The sequence below is a fragment of the Macrotis lagotis genome, chromosome 1, assembly GCF_037893015.1.
Source record: "Macrotis lagotis isolate mMagLag1 chromosome 1, bilby.v1.9.chrom.fasta, whole genome shotgun sequence".
NCBI lineage: Eukaryota > Metazoa > Chordata > Mammalia > Peramelemorphia > Peramelidae > Macrotis > Macrotis lagotis.
In genome coordinates, this window is record NC_133658.1 from 273,941,819 (window position 1) to 273,957,041 (window position 15,223).

The following is a 15,223-nucleotide window of genomic DNA, read 5'->3' on the forward strand; positions in this document are numbered from 1 at the left end:
TCCCCTGACATCCCATCTATGAGAAAGAATTGTTCCTTGAATCCACAATCTCTGCAAAATTATGCTTGAGAGCTCCAGGGACTTTGACTAGCTTTGTAATATCTTCTGAGAATGCTCACATCATACCTGTTTCTGCTTAGCCCCTTATCATTCCCACACAAGCTTTATGCAGACCTCTTCTTACATTATCAGCAAATTTTACACACACACACACACACACACACACACACACACAGAATCTCACTCATTTTGTTCTCCATTTCATTCTCTGAGAGGAATAGTATATAATCAGTTTAAGATATGTTTGTTCAAAGCGTTCACCTTCCCCCTTCTCTTTCTCAAATGCTTTAACTCACAAAATGGCTGTGTTCTGGTCAGACTTGTATGGTTTTGGTCTCACTTGAATGACAGACACAGGATGGCAGAAGAGAATGACAAGAAACACATCTGTATTTTAAGAATCTGTATGTTTTACTTACACACACACACACACACACACACACACACACACACACACACATGCACCCACTCTTATGCAAATGCACACAAAGAGAGCATGTGCATTTGGCTCTGATTGGGAAAACAGGCCCTGGGACAAGAGAAGCTACAAGACAGTGGGGAATTTCAGAGCCACAGAAACACCATTCATTTTTGAATGTGGTTTACAGTTTTCAGTTAGAAGATGTCTTTATATGCAATAAGGAAAACTGTGCATTTTCTACTTTTTGAGTTAAGACAAAAAGCCAAGGGAAAAAAGATCACAAGAATTAGAATTGGAAGGGACCTTAGAGGTCATTTTGTCCAATGCCATTATTTGACATGCAAGAAAACTGAGACCCAGGGAGATGACATAACCTATTAAAATTAGTCAAGTTGTTTTCTATTATACCTTTCACCCCCCACAGAAATACATAATATTCTCACTTTCAGCTCTCACACTCCATGCTTTCTTTCTTATCCTTTCCTGCCTAAGATCCCCTGAGTTCCTAGGTGAGCATTATAGTGATTAAAAACTGCTCCAGTCCAGTAAGTAAGTCACCTTTCCGGGAGACAATCCAGGAAGGAAAAATAATAAAGGGAAGGGAGGAAAGAGGTGTCAAACTCCACCTGTATAAGCATTCTGTTTCCCAAAGTGTGACTGAAGTGGACTCCCCATCTCTGAGTTCCACCCCTTGAATACAGTAGGCAGCTCCCAAATACAGAGGTTAGCCTAAGCCCCCAGGTGAGTGAAATCTGGTGCCATAGAGGATAGCCCAGCCCACCTAGCTTCTAGGAAATATCCTCTATCATTAGTTTGGCTGCCATTGGAGGGGAGGGCCTTAACTAGGTTATATCAATGAGGCTATTTCAATAATAGCTAACAGAGAGAGAGAGAGAGAGAGAGAGAGAGAGAGAGAGAGAGAGAGAGAGAGAGAGAGAGAGAGAGAGAGAGAGAGAGAGAGAGAAGACTGAAGGAAAGCAAATTCCTCCAAAATCTATGTCCTCTGGCTTCCTCCAGATGTATGGATGGGCCTTTGTTCTAGCTCAGAGAGCTACTCCTGTCCCCACTCCACACCTCCCCATAGAAAAATGGAAGAATATTAGGGAGTAAAAAGATAAGCTATTAATAGCAGGTGGACAATGCCTGCAAAGACCCCTAAGGTAAGGATATGAGAAATAGATACGAAGAAACAAATCTCCCTGTCTCTTTGCTAGGAAGATGAAGAGGGAAAACAGGAATTCATATTTAACGGTGGTGGAAAAGAAGCCCAAAGTTGCACGGGGGATGGGTGTGAGAGAGAAGAGGAAAGGGGCAGAAGTTGGCAAACCCAAGAGAGTTAACCTGGGACCTACATCTGAGTTTGCCCATCAAAAGCAGTCTTACAGTAAACACAATCAGAGAGGTCTCTACTATCTTTATCTTCCCCAGGGGTGCCCGGGGACTATTTCAAAGCTGAATCTGTGTGGATATAAGCTGATAACTGTTCGATTCTGCATTTTAATTGTGGAGATCACACATGGACTCACTGTCATATAGTACTACACACAATGACAGTCATACACAATCACAAGCTATACCGAAAGATACACTCACGCCAAGATCATGCAGACCCATAATCACGCAGCACCAAACCGACACATTTACATGTTATCTGTCGTTACCCCCCACACACACACACACTCACACGGATACCCCAGAACCCACACCATTGCTCCCCGGTTCCTCCGAGTCTCCTCCGAGCTATCCCCCCGGAGCGGCCAGGCGGGGAAGTCTGCCCGCCCCTTACTCACACATAGGCGTGATAGATAAAGGCCCAGCCGCGGGGTCTCTCCAGCACGTTGTAGAGGAAATTCTGCAGCTTGCGGTAGAAGGCATTGCGCTTCGGGGGTTTGCCAGTGCCGGCGCCGCCCGAGCGGGGCTTGCTGAGAATGCTGCCGCGTTTGCTGCTCTCGGAACCAGCGATAAGCAGAGCCCCATCCCGGGTAGAGTCGGGGGCCCCGGGGTCCAGCCCGACGAAGCCCACCTTGAGTTTCTTCTCTCCGCTGGGCCCTGGATAGACTCCTCCATTGCGGGATTTCTGCACCATCCTGGGCCCCCAGGGCTGCGCCCCAACTCACTGGGAGGCTGGATGCACAGGGCCAGCGGGGCTGGGGAGGGGAGGGATGGGAAGCGTAGGGAAGGGGGCCCTTGACGCTCAAGGGCGCGGGGAGGGGGCGCTTCAGCGGGGGCGCATGCTGGGAAACGCAGGGCAGCACCGAAGCCCTCGGCCCGGGATTAGCATGGCGATTCTTGGAAATGGAGCAAGGTGGATCGCAGGACTGTCGGGCCGGAGGCAGGTTCTGCGGCAGCTCCCCAAGCTCACGGTGCGCCCGGGAGAAAGGAGACGCCGCGGTCGCCTGGCTCCACTCAGCTTGGCTCCGCTCAGCCCACTCACTCCCTTGCTCTATCACTCACCAGGAGCCCGCAGCTCAGACTCCTGCTAGGGCTGTCACGGCTCCTCCCGGCCACCATCCGCTCCCCCCTCTCCCGCCCCCTGCCAACCCCCTCCCCTTAATTAACCCTTCCTCAGCCTATCTGACGAATCAAGCCGAGGGAGAGAGATGGAGAAAAAAAAAAGAGGATGTCCCCAGATTGGGAACCCTGGGAGAGGGTCTGGGGTTTATGTCATAAGTGAGAGTTAGTGATTGAAGAAGTGGAGTCCCTTAGCTAAAGGCTCAGTGTAGTCCCTTACCAAGGAAAATCTAGGCAGACCCCTGTAAGGGAACCCCAAGGAAATCCCCTCTGATCCTCCCTCCCACGCATCGCGTGCGCAATACACCAAAGGAAAGAACAACTCAACTCCCTGGTCTCACCCCCTCTCCAGTCTGCCTGCAGTAACAGGGACTAGCCCCCAAAATCCTCAGGATGAAGCAAGAAGAACCCCCAAATTCTTTCTACACGCATCCGAACTTCAGAGCCTCAAAATGCAAGGAACAATAAACCACCTAGAAAAAAATGGAGTGGAGGGAAGGGGAGCAGTGTTCACCGAGGATAATTAGGAACAAGTCAATCATTTAGCAAACATTTGTTTGTCCATCTCAGGTATACATAGTCCTGTGATGGAACAAAAACAATGAGGCTGGGTCCCAACCCTAAGCTAGCCCGCAGAAGGTAGGGAAAAATAAGAAAGGACCGCAATGGAGGACGGAGAGGGATAAGCATCAGTAAAGAGACGTGAATAAGGAACAAAGGGTTCCATGAGATCCAAGGGAAGAAGACAGGGATTCCGTTTAGACAAAGTGATCTGGGAAGCCTCTGTGAAAAGATTCCTTTGGAGGATGCTTAGAAAGATGAGTAAGTGTTTGACTAGTGAAGATGGGGGTGGAGAGAAGAGGAAATCGTTCTAAGCAGAAAGAAGGAATGGTTTGAACAAAGATGGGGTAACATAAACTGGATTCCTGGAACAGTAACTAGTCCCATTTGACAAAAGGCGAGAATGAGATTTAAGGAACAATGAAGAGAAGGATGACAAAGTAGGTTGTGATCAAAGCATGGAGAGCACTGAATGCTAAGTTAAGTGGTTTTGTATTCTATTCACTAAGTGACTGGGTCTCATACAAGGTTTTGAACAGGGGCATGAAATAGACTTTTAAACTCTCAGAACTAGAAAAGATCTAAAAAGTCATTGAATGTGCATACATATAGGCAACTAATATGTGCATGCACACCAAAGTGTGCAGGCAGCCCTACAAGTGCATAGATGCACAGGCTGTGCTTCCACAGTCCTTAAGGACTGGTTCTCATTTTTGTCTTTGTATTCTTAGTACATACAATATGCCTTGCACAAGGTATGTCATTAATAAATATTTGATTGAAATTGGTGAGCTGAGGTAGCTAGGTGGCAGCCTGAGTTTGGAGTCAAAAAAAACCTGAGTACAAAGTCAGCCTCAGACCCTTATTAGCTGTGTTTCTTGATTTGCCTCAGTTTCCTCAATTGAAGAGTGGGGAAAATAGTAGCATCCACCTCCCAGAGTTGTTGTGAAGATTTTCTTAATAAAGCACTCAGAGGGGCGGCTAGATGGCAAGGGGCGGCTAGGTGGCGTAGTGGATAAAGCACCGGCCCTGGAGTCAGGAGTACCTGGGTTCAAATCGGGTCTCAGACACTTAATAATTACCTAGCTGTGTGGCCTTGGTCAAGCCACTTAACCCCATTTGCCTTGCAAAAAATCCTAAAAAAAAAAAAAGCACTCAGGACATAATACGTGCTATAGAAATTACAGGTATTATTATTATTATTAGTTGTTGGATATATGACACAGACATAATATAAATACAACTGCCCTTGGGATTATCTTTATCAAAGTTGACTACCTACATAACCTTGGAGAAATCACATAAATTCTCTGGGCCTCAGCTTCCTGATCTCTAAAATTTTGTGACTGGTTCAAAGATTTTTTAGGTTTCTGCTGGCTGTAAGTTCATAATACTATTAAGTCGGAAAATCAAATATATAGTACCTATAGTGGCATTTTTAATTGAATAATAATAAAAGTACATTCACCATCCACATGTATCTTTGTAGGCCTGCATCAAACTTTCAGAATCTTTTTTCCATCACCTCCAATTTATGGATATCAAAATTGAGGTGTACAATCTCACCCAAGATTATTCAGTAAGGTATGAATAGAGACAAGAATGGAAGCCAAGCTTTTTAAAACTCAGATTCAACTGTGGGTCACAATTCTTCCACTTACATATTGTTGTCTGTATATTATCACAAAAATCTACAAACATCTCAAAATTGAAAGAAATAATTAAAGAAGTTGAACAGAAGGCCAGCAACAAGATCACAACTAAATTCCTAGACACTCATTGTTACCCTAATTTTATGACTTCACTAATCAAACATGTACAATATAAGCCCACTCTAGTTTGTTCCTGTGAGATAACATAAGATCAAAATAGAATCTCCAACTTGGAGGGAACCAAGAGCACCCAAGTGAAAGAAGCCTTTCTTAAAATATGACTATCTTTGCTCATTAAGGAAATTATCTTTTGCAAGTGAAAGGTTTCAATTAAGTCATTGTACAAGACAATCATGCATTTCAAAAGAACTAGTTTTCACGGCTGAATACTGGATAATGAATCCCTTAGCACAATATTTGGGAAGAGGGAGCTTTTCTTCATAGTTTGTGATTTTTTTAAAAAACAACAATCATTATACTATAGAGAAACTATTAGATTTACTATAAGATCATCTTTAAAATGGAAAATGGGGTTGTTGGTCTAAACTAGAGTATTATTTTTAATTTTACAATTATTTTAACCTTTTTACATTTTAACATTGAAATAAAAATGAACTAATAATAAATCTTTGTTTATTTTTTAAGTTTTTGAAGTTGGTAAGGAAAAACTAAATTCAGAAAATGCAAAAAATATATTGTTCGTAGATTTCATCATAACTGAATGAAACAATACTTATAACCTCCATGATTTCACCCTTCACTGAGATAGGTCCAAAAAAAAGCAGTTGCATCATGTAGTGGATAGAGTAGACTGGAAGTCAGAAAGAGCTAAGTTCAAATCCTGCCTCATAAATTTAGTTATGTGACCTTAGATAAGTCATTTAACTACTCTAAGCCTTAGCTTCCTTTTCTGTTAAACAGGGATAATGATAGCATCTATAACACAGAGTTGTTGTGAAAACCAAGTGATTTAATATATGTAAAATGCTAAATAAATGCTGGGCCTGGAGTCAGAAAAAGTGGGTTCAAATCTGGTCTCAGACACTTACTTGTGGTATGATCCTGGGCAAATTGCCTAACCTGTTTGCTCAGTTTTCTCATCTGTAAAGTTAGATGAAGATGGAAAAGGCAAATCACTTTAACAAATTTGCCAAAGAAAAACCCAAATGGAGTTATAGAGAATCTGAAATAACTGAACAATAACAAAATATAAATGTCATCTCGAATGGTTAGAACTGCTCCAGATCTTAGTAATGGGTTTTAATAAATTTTTTAAAGATGAAAAAAAGATCATTCAGTAGAGTATGAATAAGGATAAGAATGGATGTTAGACTTCTTAAGTCTCAGATTCAGCTTTACTTATATTGTGGGTCACAGTTCCTTCATTTACATATTTTCATTTCTATATATTACCACAAAAGTGTTAAAAAAAAAAAACATTGCCTGGTTCCCAACTCTCTGGGAATTTACTCTCATTTAAACTAGGTTAATTCTCTCATTCATTTCTAGACCCATACTTGAAACCTTACCAGTTTTTACTCTACAGAGAAAAGCTTTAAGAACCCAAATCATCAACAACAGTTGAAACATTAAATTAAATAAATAATTAAATTAAATAAAACAGTAACAAAATCATAGTTTTTTTTTTATCAAATAACAGAGAACTGTCTGAATTGGGTTTGGGAAACTGTAATGATAATAATGACCCAGGCTTGTTCTTCAAAGGCCTACCTTTTTAATAACACATTTATCTAGTCATTTCATAACACAGTCACAGAATTACATTTGAGGATCACCCAAAGGGTAATAGAGAGGCATTTAGTTGTCATGAGTAGGCTATAAGAATATTGTCAGTTGGAAACTGTGGAAGAGAAGTATCACAAAGAATGTCATTAGAAATATATTTAACTACAAAAGGAGATGAGTTAATCATTTATCCCATGAGGGACAGTCCTAGCTTGTTTCACTTGTATCCATACAATGAAACAAAACATATAGAAAGTGTCCCATAATTTGGAGTGGATTCCCTGTAGAGGTTTTATGGAAGTATATGGACAAGAGTTGTGATGTGATAAGGAGGTACTAATGTTTTGCAGCATACACTATTGAAAGTAGTAGCCATTAGAACAGTATTGTTCTGCAAGAAATCATGAGCAGGCAGATTTCAGAGACCTGGAAAGACTTCCATGAACTGGTGCTAAGTGAAGTGAACAGAACCAGGAACATTTTAAAATGATTAACCATGATAGACTTAGCTCTTCTCAGCAATACAGTGATTAAAAACAATTCTAAAAGATCTCTGATAGAAAACACCATCCACAACCAAAGAAGGAACTATGGAATCTGAATGCAGATCAAAGTTTACTATTTTCACTTTTTTAAATTTAATTTTTGTTTAATCCTTCATGTGGTTTTCCCCTTTGTTCTGATTCTTCTTCCATGGTGTGACTAACAGAAATATGTGTAACATGATTGTACATGTATAACCTATATCAGATTACTTGCTATTCTAATGTGGGAAGTGGAAAGATAGGAGGGAGAAAACTTTACAAAAATGGATGTTGAAAATTATCTTTACATTTAATTTGAAAATAAATAAATTTTTAAAATAGAAAAAAAAGAAAGTTGTGATGGTTGAAGTAATGTAGTACAATGTTCTCAGATACAAACTCAGACCAAGAGAGGGAAAAGGTAATGAAAAAGACAAATATAGTTAAAATAGACATTACATAAATTCATAATACTCAACCCAACTTATTTCTCATGAAATGATAGTTACTACACAAATAAAACTGTAAAATATTCATCTAAATCATTGTAAGTATTGTATATATTTTCTATGGAATACTTAGTTAAATGCTATGTGCACTCCACATAGGTGTGGACTTTTAGGGAGTCACCTCTCTTTAAATGTCAGAATCCAACTGCCAAAGATCAGAGATTAAGCTAAAATGGGGCAGCTAGGTGGCATAGTGGATAAAGCACCAGCCCTGGAGTCAGGAGTACCTGGGTTCAAATCTGATCTCAGACACTTAATAATTACCTAGCTGTGTGGCCTTGGGCAAGCCACTTAACCCCATTTGCCTTGCAAAAACCTAAAAGAAAAAGAAGAAGAAATTAAGCTAAAATTAAGCTTAAACTTCACAAGAAAATTCTAGTAAAATAAACCCCAAAGTGGTCAAAACCTTAAGAACTTCCCAGCAACCAAACTGATGCTAACTAAAGATTATTATCTCAAAGTATGTGAATTAAATGTATTTGTTCCAAGTTAATAAACAGGAATCTTATTCCCTAAAAGAGTTTCAGATGTTTTAGTTTTTTTGTTTTTAGATTTTGGCAAGGCAAATGGGGTTAAGTGGCTTGCCCAAGGCCACACAGCTAGGTAATTATTAAGTGTCTGAGATCAGATTTGAATCCAGGTACTCCTGACTCCAGGGCTGGTGCTTTATTCACTGCGCCACCTAGCCACCCCCAAGAGTTTCAGATGTTAAAATGATCTTTATCTTCTACATATACACAATCAATTAGATGATTCTTCCATATATCCTGGCTGACAAAAGCCAAAACATTGCATTCCTCTAAATAACTTCTAGACTTTCATGGGAACCTGTCTAAAGATGCTTAGTGTGTTTCATTAATGTACCTCTGATGTTGGATGGGAAAATGAATTTCAGGAAGTTATTAGGTCTTTAATTTCCAAAGTCTAGTATTGATTCCTCAAGACAAGTCTATTCTCATTTTAAAGAGAAGATAAATTCCCACTCATTAGTTTGATGCCTTTGAAAATCTCAAACCAGTTTCTCAAGTCTCCTGACTGATACTGGGTGTGAGGGCTCCCAGGTTCTGTTTCTGTCCTTCACAGAATATTTTGAAAGTGATACCCAGCTGGGAGCTAGGTAAAACTGCTAGAAAGTATTTGCATCTTCACATCCAATGTTCACTTGAATGGTACTTAGAGATTCACATAACACCTTTCTATGGATCAAGGAAATAAAAATCTTTAATTGCTCTTGGCTTCTTCAGTTTAAAGTCTGTTGACTTAAGAGTATGTTTATAATCATTTATATTTTTAACTTTATGTCTATAGAGATACCATGGTTTGTTTATGTGGATGATTTGCCAGCATCTTAGTTTCAGTCCACCTCACTAGGTTTGTATTTGTGTGTGTGTGTGTGTGTGTGTGTGTGTGTGTCTGTTTGTCTGTGTGTCTGTGTGTGTGTGTGTTTCTGTGCGCACACGTGTGCTTCCAGATGCAGCAGGCCTTTTCTTTAACCTAGGAGCTATCCTTCAGCACCACAGACATCTAGCACAGTACTTGTTTACAAATTTTGTGAGTTAAACTGTAGCAAATGAAGTGTTAGCTTTCCCCTCTCCCTCTTCTATCTTATCCTCCACCAGCCTCAAAAACACTCATGATTAGCCTTCACACACTCCATCAAATAAATTTTTCTTTTCTATATGCACAAAAATTATTTCTGCTGTTTTCTAATCAATTAGATATTTGAAAATCTCATAAGTAACAATGTGACTTCTAAGTCATCTACAAATAGATTTTTGATTGCCTGCTGCTTTTCTCATGATGGGTTGCATTTCTTTTTTTGAATCAGGCTTGTGATTTCACTTGTGCAAGGAAATTATCATGTGGAAATTCCTCCTACTGATGTAAATGAAAAACTGTACTAAAGTTTATGGTCTTAAAGAGGTATCATGAACATTGAGAAGTTAGGTAATTTTCTCAGAGCAAATAACCCCCAAAAAAGGCCAAAAGTAGGACTTCAACCAGGTCTGCCTTATTTCCTGACTCTGCTTTCTATCCATTATTACACAATACTTTCATTTTCTTTCCTGAATATTCATAATTGAGGACCAAATCTATATGATAAAAACAAGTTTTCATATTCCATCCAGACAAAAATAAAAGTCCAGGTCAGAAACATTCATGAAATATCGAAAAAAAGAATAAAGACATAGGACTATGCATAAGGGAAATCAGTAGCTGAAATCAGTAGCTAAGTGAACTGAATGTCCAAAATATGATGCCACAGATATCTTCAAGTATATGTAGTTTTTTATTCCTTCTTTCATATCATCAGCAAGATTTTGGCAGGTAGAACAATGAAAGATGGGGGTGGGGGGAAGTCAGGTAGATGAACTTTATGGAACTCTTTAAGCCATTATCCTGTCTCATCTCAAAGCTTTAGATAATTTTGTTGACATCCATTTCTTCTATTCACAAATATTTTCAATTAAATATTTTCTAAAATATTTTTTCCAAAATTATACATAATTTCTATGTATAATCTTCCCATCAATTTGAAGAAACATACAAAAAATACATGAAACACTGTCTCATCCTTCCCCAAACTTGCAATCTAAAAGAATTCTTGCACTTATACTAAATGTGGCAAAATCACATAGACCAGTGCAATTTCATGCAAAATTACACAACTTTTACATTTAAAAATTACACATAATTCAAATGTCAGCATCCCTGCACCTTGCTTAATAACTTTATCAATGTAGGTGCATCATCCACCAACTTGTATCTCCATCCCTTATTTTTTTAAGCTGATGTGATCAAAGAATACATTATCTAGTGGTCAATCTTCTAAAGATAAACTTATCTACTTAACTGGATTGGTCTTCATGTGACATATATAAAATTTTCAGCTTGACAGGATCTTCCAGTGCTCCCATTGCATAGTCTTTAAGAATCCAGAAAAACAGACTTAAGCATTAAAGTCATCAGAAGAGAATTTAGTGGATAATATTTGTCCCTCAACAAATAAAAAATAGAGAAAAGGAAGTATTATCTGGAAATATATTAATAAATTAGCAGGTATTTATTAAGTCCCTAATTTATGCTAGGCATTTTACTAGACTCTGGAAATGCAACTGCAAATATAAAACAATCCCTCTTCAAAATATCTTTCATTCTAATGGGGAAAATAAATTTATTTGGAGAGAAAAAAAAGAAAATATAGGATCATCATTTAATCATATTTAATATTTCATATGACCTATAGGTTGGACAACAGAAAGTTACTAACTAAACATAAAAGACCTACCCATCCAGCAAAATCTTCCTGGGTTTTATAGAGGAATCAGGGTTGTATTTATCTAACTCATTAAGGAGTAGGAAAGTGAAGAAAAGATGTAAGAGATGGGTACATTGATTTTTTAAACATCTCACACTAAAGTCAATAAAAATTTAATTTATAGTTTTTAAAAGGAACAGAGCTCTCAACTCACTCCCCCAGCCTCCAGCAACCCAACTAATTACATAAGTGAGTTGACTTGTATTCCTCAGCTATTGATAATATGTTGACAGTTAAAGTCTAGAATCACATGTTAATAGACCAATGACATTCTAGCTAAGCAAATATACAGAAGACATTTAGAAGATTTTCATTATGTCATGAAAGTGTTTATCTTCTTTTCCATTCTATCTGGGGCATACTTATAGCTATGTCGGTCTGGTCATTTACCAAGTATCAAATGGATAGTGATTAATAATGATTTTAATGATAGTTTCTCTTTATATAAATCCATTACTTTTTTTAGGTTTTTGCAAGGCAAATGGGGTTAAGTGGCTTGCCCAAGGCCACACAGCTAGGTAATTATTAAGTGTCTGAGGTTGGATTTGAACTCAGATACTCCTGACTCCAGGGCTGGTTCTCTATCCACTGTACCACCTAGCAGCCCCTAAATCCATTACTTTCAAAGTGCTTCCATATTTGTCATTTTAAATAGTTCTCTCTATGCATTATGAGGGATTGCAGAATCTTTGAGTTTGATGTTTCCTCAAAAAATATCTATTCCAATTCACTTATGAAAAAAAAAATCTCCTCTCCAAATCCTGATAAGTGGTAACCCAGCTTACACTTGAAGATCTCCAATGAGGAGGAACTTCTCACCACTTTGGGATAGCTTTAATTAAGAATTTTTTCCTGATATCAAGCCTAAATTTGTTACTTTGTGCCTTCTAGCCATTGTTATGAGTTCTATCCTCTGGGCTAATCCCATACTTGTACAGCCTATACTTCTACATTATACCAAATCTCTGCCTCTGTTTCTAACTCTGTCTCTGCCTCTGTCTCTGTCTCTCTGTCTTTCTGTCTATCTCTGTCTCTCTGTCTCTCTCTCTCTCTCTCAATAAACATGCACACATATTCACACACATGCACACACACACACACACACACACACACACACACACACACACACACATCCCTACCTTCAAACAGTGGCATGCTTCCTTCTAGCTATAAGCATGGCCACGTCTTTTCCCCATCTGTTAAAAAAAAAAAGACTTTTCACTTGACCCTGCCATCCTTTCAAGTTATCATCCTATATTTGTCTTCCTTTTCAGAACCAAACTCTTAGAAAATGCCATCTAGATTTATTATCTCTAATTCTTCAACTCCCACAAACTCCTTCCAAATAAGCCTTCTCAAGTCCTTCCAATCAGTCTTTGACTACTCAGCTGAAATTGTTATCATCAATATTACTAACAATCTTTTAATTATGAAATTCAATGGTATTTTCCCTCTGTTATCACCCTTCTTGATATCTCTATAACCTTTAACATTGTTGATCATCCTGATCATCCTGAGTATGCTCTCCTTCCTGGCTTTCATGATGCTGCTCTCTCATCATTCTTCTGTCTAACTTTATCTTCTTAGTCTCCTCTGCCAGATCATTATCCATGTCCCAAGATCTCTTTTATTGATAACCCCATTTCTTTACTTTCTCCTGGATTCTATTCTCTTTAGATATTTTCTCTTGATAATCTCATCAGTTGCCCTAAGTTCAAAAACCATCCCTTTGAAAATAATACTCATATCTATATAGCAAATGAATTCCAGTACTATATTAATAGCTACCTGATAGGCATCTCTATTTTTTAAATAGTTTTTTAGGTAACTAGTATTTTATTTTTTCCAAATACTTATAAAAATAGTTTTCAGCATTAAATTTTATAAAATTTTGAATTCAAATTTTTTCCTCCTCTCCCTTCTATCCCCTTCCCCAAGATGGCAAGCAATCTGCTATAGGTTATACATATGCAATCATGTAAACACATTTCCCCATTAGTCATGCTGTGAAAGAGGAAACAGAACAAAAGGGGAAAGCCACTAAAAAATTTTTTTTAAAGCAAAAATAGTATACTTTGATCTGCATTCAGACTCCATAGTTCTTTCTCTGGATACAGATAGCATTTTTGATCATAAATATTTTGAAATTGTCTTGAATTATTGTATTTCTAGGTAGAACTAAGTCTATTATAATTGATCCTCATACAATATGCTGCTTCTATGTACAATGTTCTCCTGATTCTGCTCACTTCTCTCAGCATCAGATCATGTAAGTCCTTCCAAGTTCTTCTGAAATCTATATTCATTCACCACAACTTGTTCATTCATTCCTCAATTTGTTATCACAAAAAGAACTGCTATAAATGCTAGATTCAGAGTTTGCCCTTTAGGTGTAGTTTCAGATTGCTCTTCAAAAGAGTCAGTTCACTCCACAACTCCACGGATGATGCATTAATGATCCAGTTTTTCCATATCTTCTCCAATATTTATCATTTTCCTTTTCTATCATATTTGTCAATCTGATAGTTATGAAGTGATACCTCAGAGTTGTCTAATTTGCATTTCTCTTACCAATAGTTATTTGAAGACTATAATAGTCTTCATCTCAAAACTTCCTTTGAGGGTGGCTAGGTGGCATAGTGGATAAAGCACCGGCCCTGGAGTCAGGAGTACCTGGGTTCAAATCCAGTCTCAAACACTTAATAAGTACCTAGCTGTGTGGCCTTGGGCAACCCACTTAACCCCATTTGCCTTGCAAAAAAACCTAAAAAAAAAGGACTTCCTTTGAAATTCATATCCTTTGACCATTTATCAATTGGGGAAACACTTGTAATTTGCATTATTTCTTTATATATTTGAAAAACAAGACCTGTATTAGAAACACTAGCTGTAAAAACTATTTCTTAGCTCTCTGTTTTCCTTCTAATCTTGGTTGGATTGGTTTTGTTTGTACAAAAACTTTTTTAGTTTAATGTAATCAAATTGTTCATTTTGCATTTTTCAGTGTTCTCTATCATTTGTTTTGTCATAAATTCTTCCCTTCTCCATAGAACTGACAACTATACTATTCCTTGCCTCTTAATTTCCTTATGGTAACAACATTTATATCCAAGCCATATACCCATTTTTGACCTTATCTTATAGGGTATGAGATGTTGGTCCATGCTAGTTTCTGCAATTATATTTTCCAGTTTTCCCCAGCAGTTTTTATCAAATAATGAGTTCTTATCCCAGCAGCTAAAGTCTTTAGGTTTATCAATCAACATATTACTATAATCATTTATTGTGTCTTGTGTACCTAATCTATTCCAGTGATCCACCACTTTATTTCTTAGACAGTACCAAACAATTTTTTTTTAGATTTTTGCAAGGCAAATGAGGTTAAGTGGCTTGCCCAAGGCCACACAGCTAGGTAATTATTAAGTGTCTGAGGATGGATTTGAACTCAGGTACTCCTGACTCCAGGGCCGGTACTTTATTCATTGCTCCATCTAGCCTCCCCAGTACCAAACAATTTTAATGATTACTGCATTATAATATAATTTTAGATTTGGTATAACTGGGTCACCTTCCTTTGCCCTTTTATTTCATTAATTCCCAGGTATTCTTGACCTTTTGTTCTTCTAGATGAATTTTATTATTTTTCTAGCTTTATGAAATAATTTTTGATATTTTTATTGGTAAGGTACTGAATAAGTAAATTAATTTAGGTAGAAATATAATTTTATTATTATATATTTATTATTAGTATAAGTTTGATCTACCCATGAGCAACTAATATTTTCCAGATATTTAGAACTGACTTTATTCATGTGAAGTGTTTTGTAAATGTGTTCATATAGTTCCTGGCTTTGTCTTGGCAAGTATATTCCTAAATACTCTCAAATAAAAGTAATTTTATTTTTTACAATTGATAGTAT

At 37.8% G+C, this 15,223-nt stretch overlaps 1 protein-coding gene across 10 annotated transcripts in view; it reads right to left on the bottom strand.

Annotated features, from left to right (window-relative positions):
* KCNQ2 (potassium voltage-gated channel subfamily Q member 2) overlaps positions 1-2,567 on the bottom strand; it is a 129,857-nt gene extending 127,290 nt beyond the window's left edge. For all 10 annotated transcript variants that reach the window (XM_074227476.1, XM_074227453.1, XM_074227470.1 and 7 more), the window contains exon 1: positions 2,272-2,567. In XM_074227476.1, coding sequence (XP_074083577.1) covers positions 2,272-2,567 — 296 coding nt within the window. The remainder of the gene's footprint in view (positions 1-2,271) is intronic.
* Positions 2,568-15,223: the final 12,656 nt, after the last annotated feature.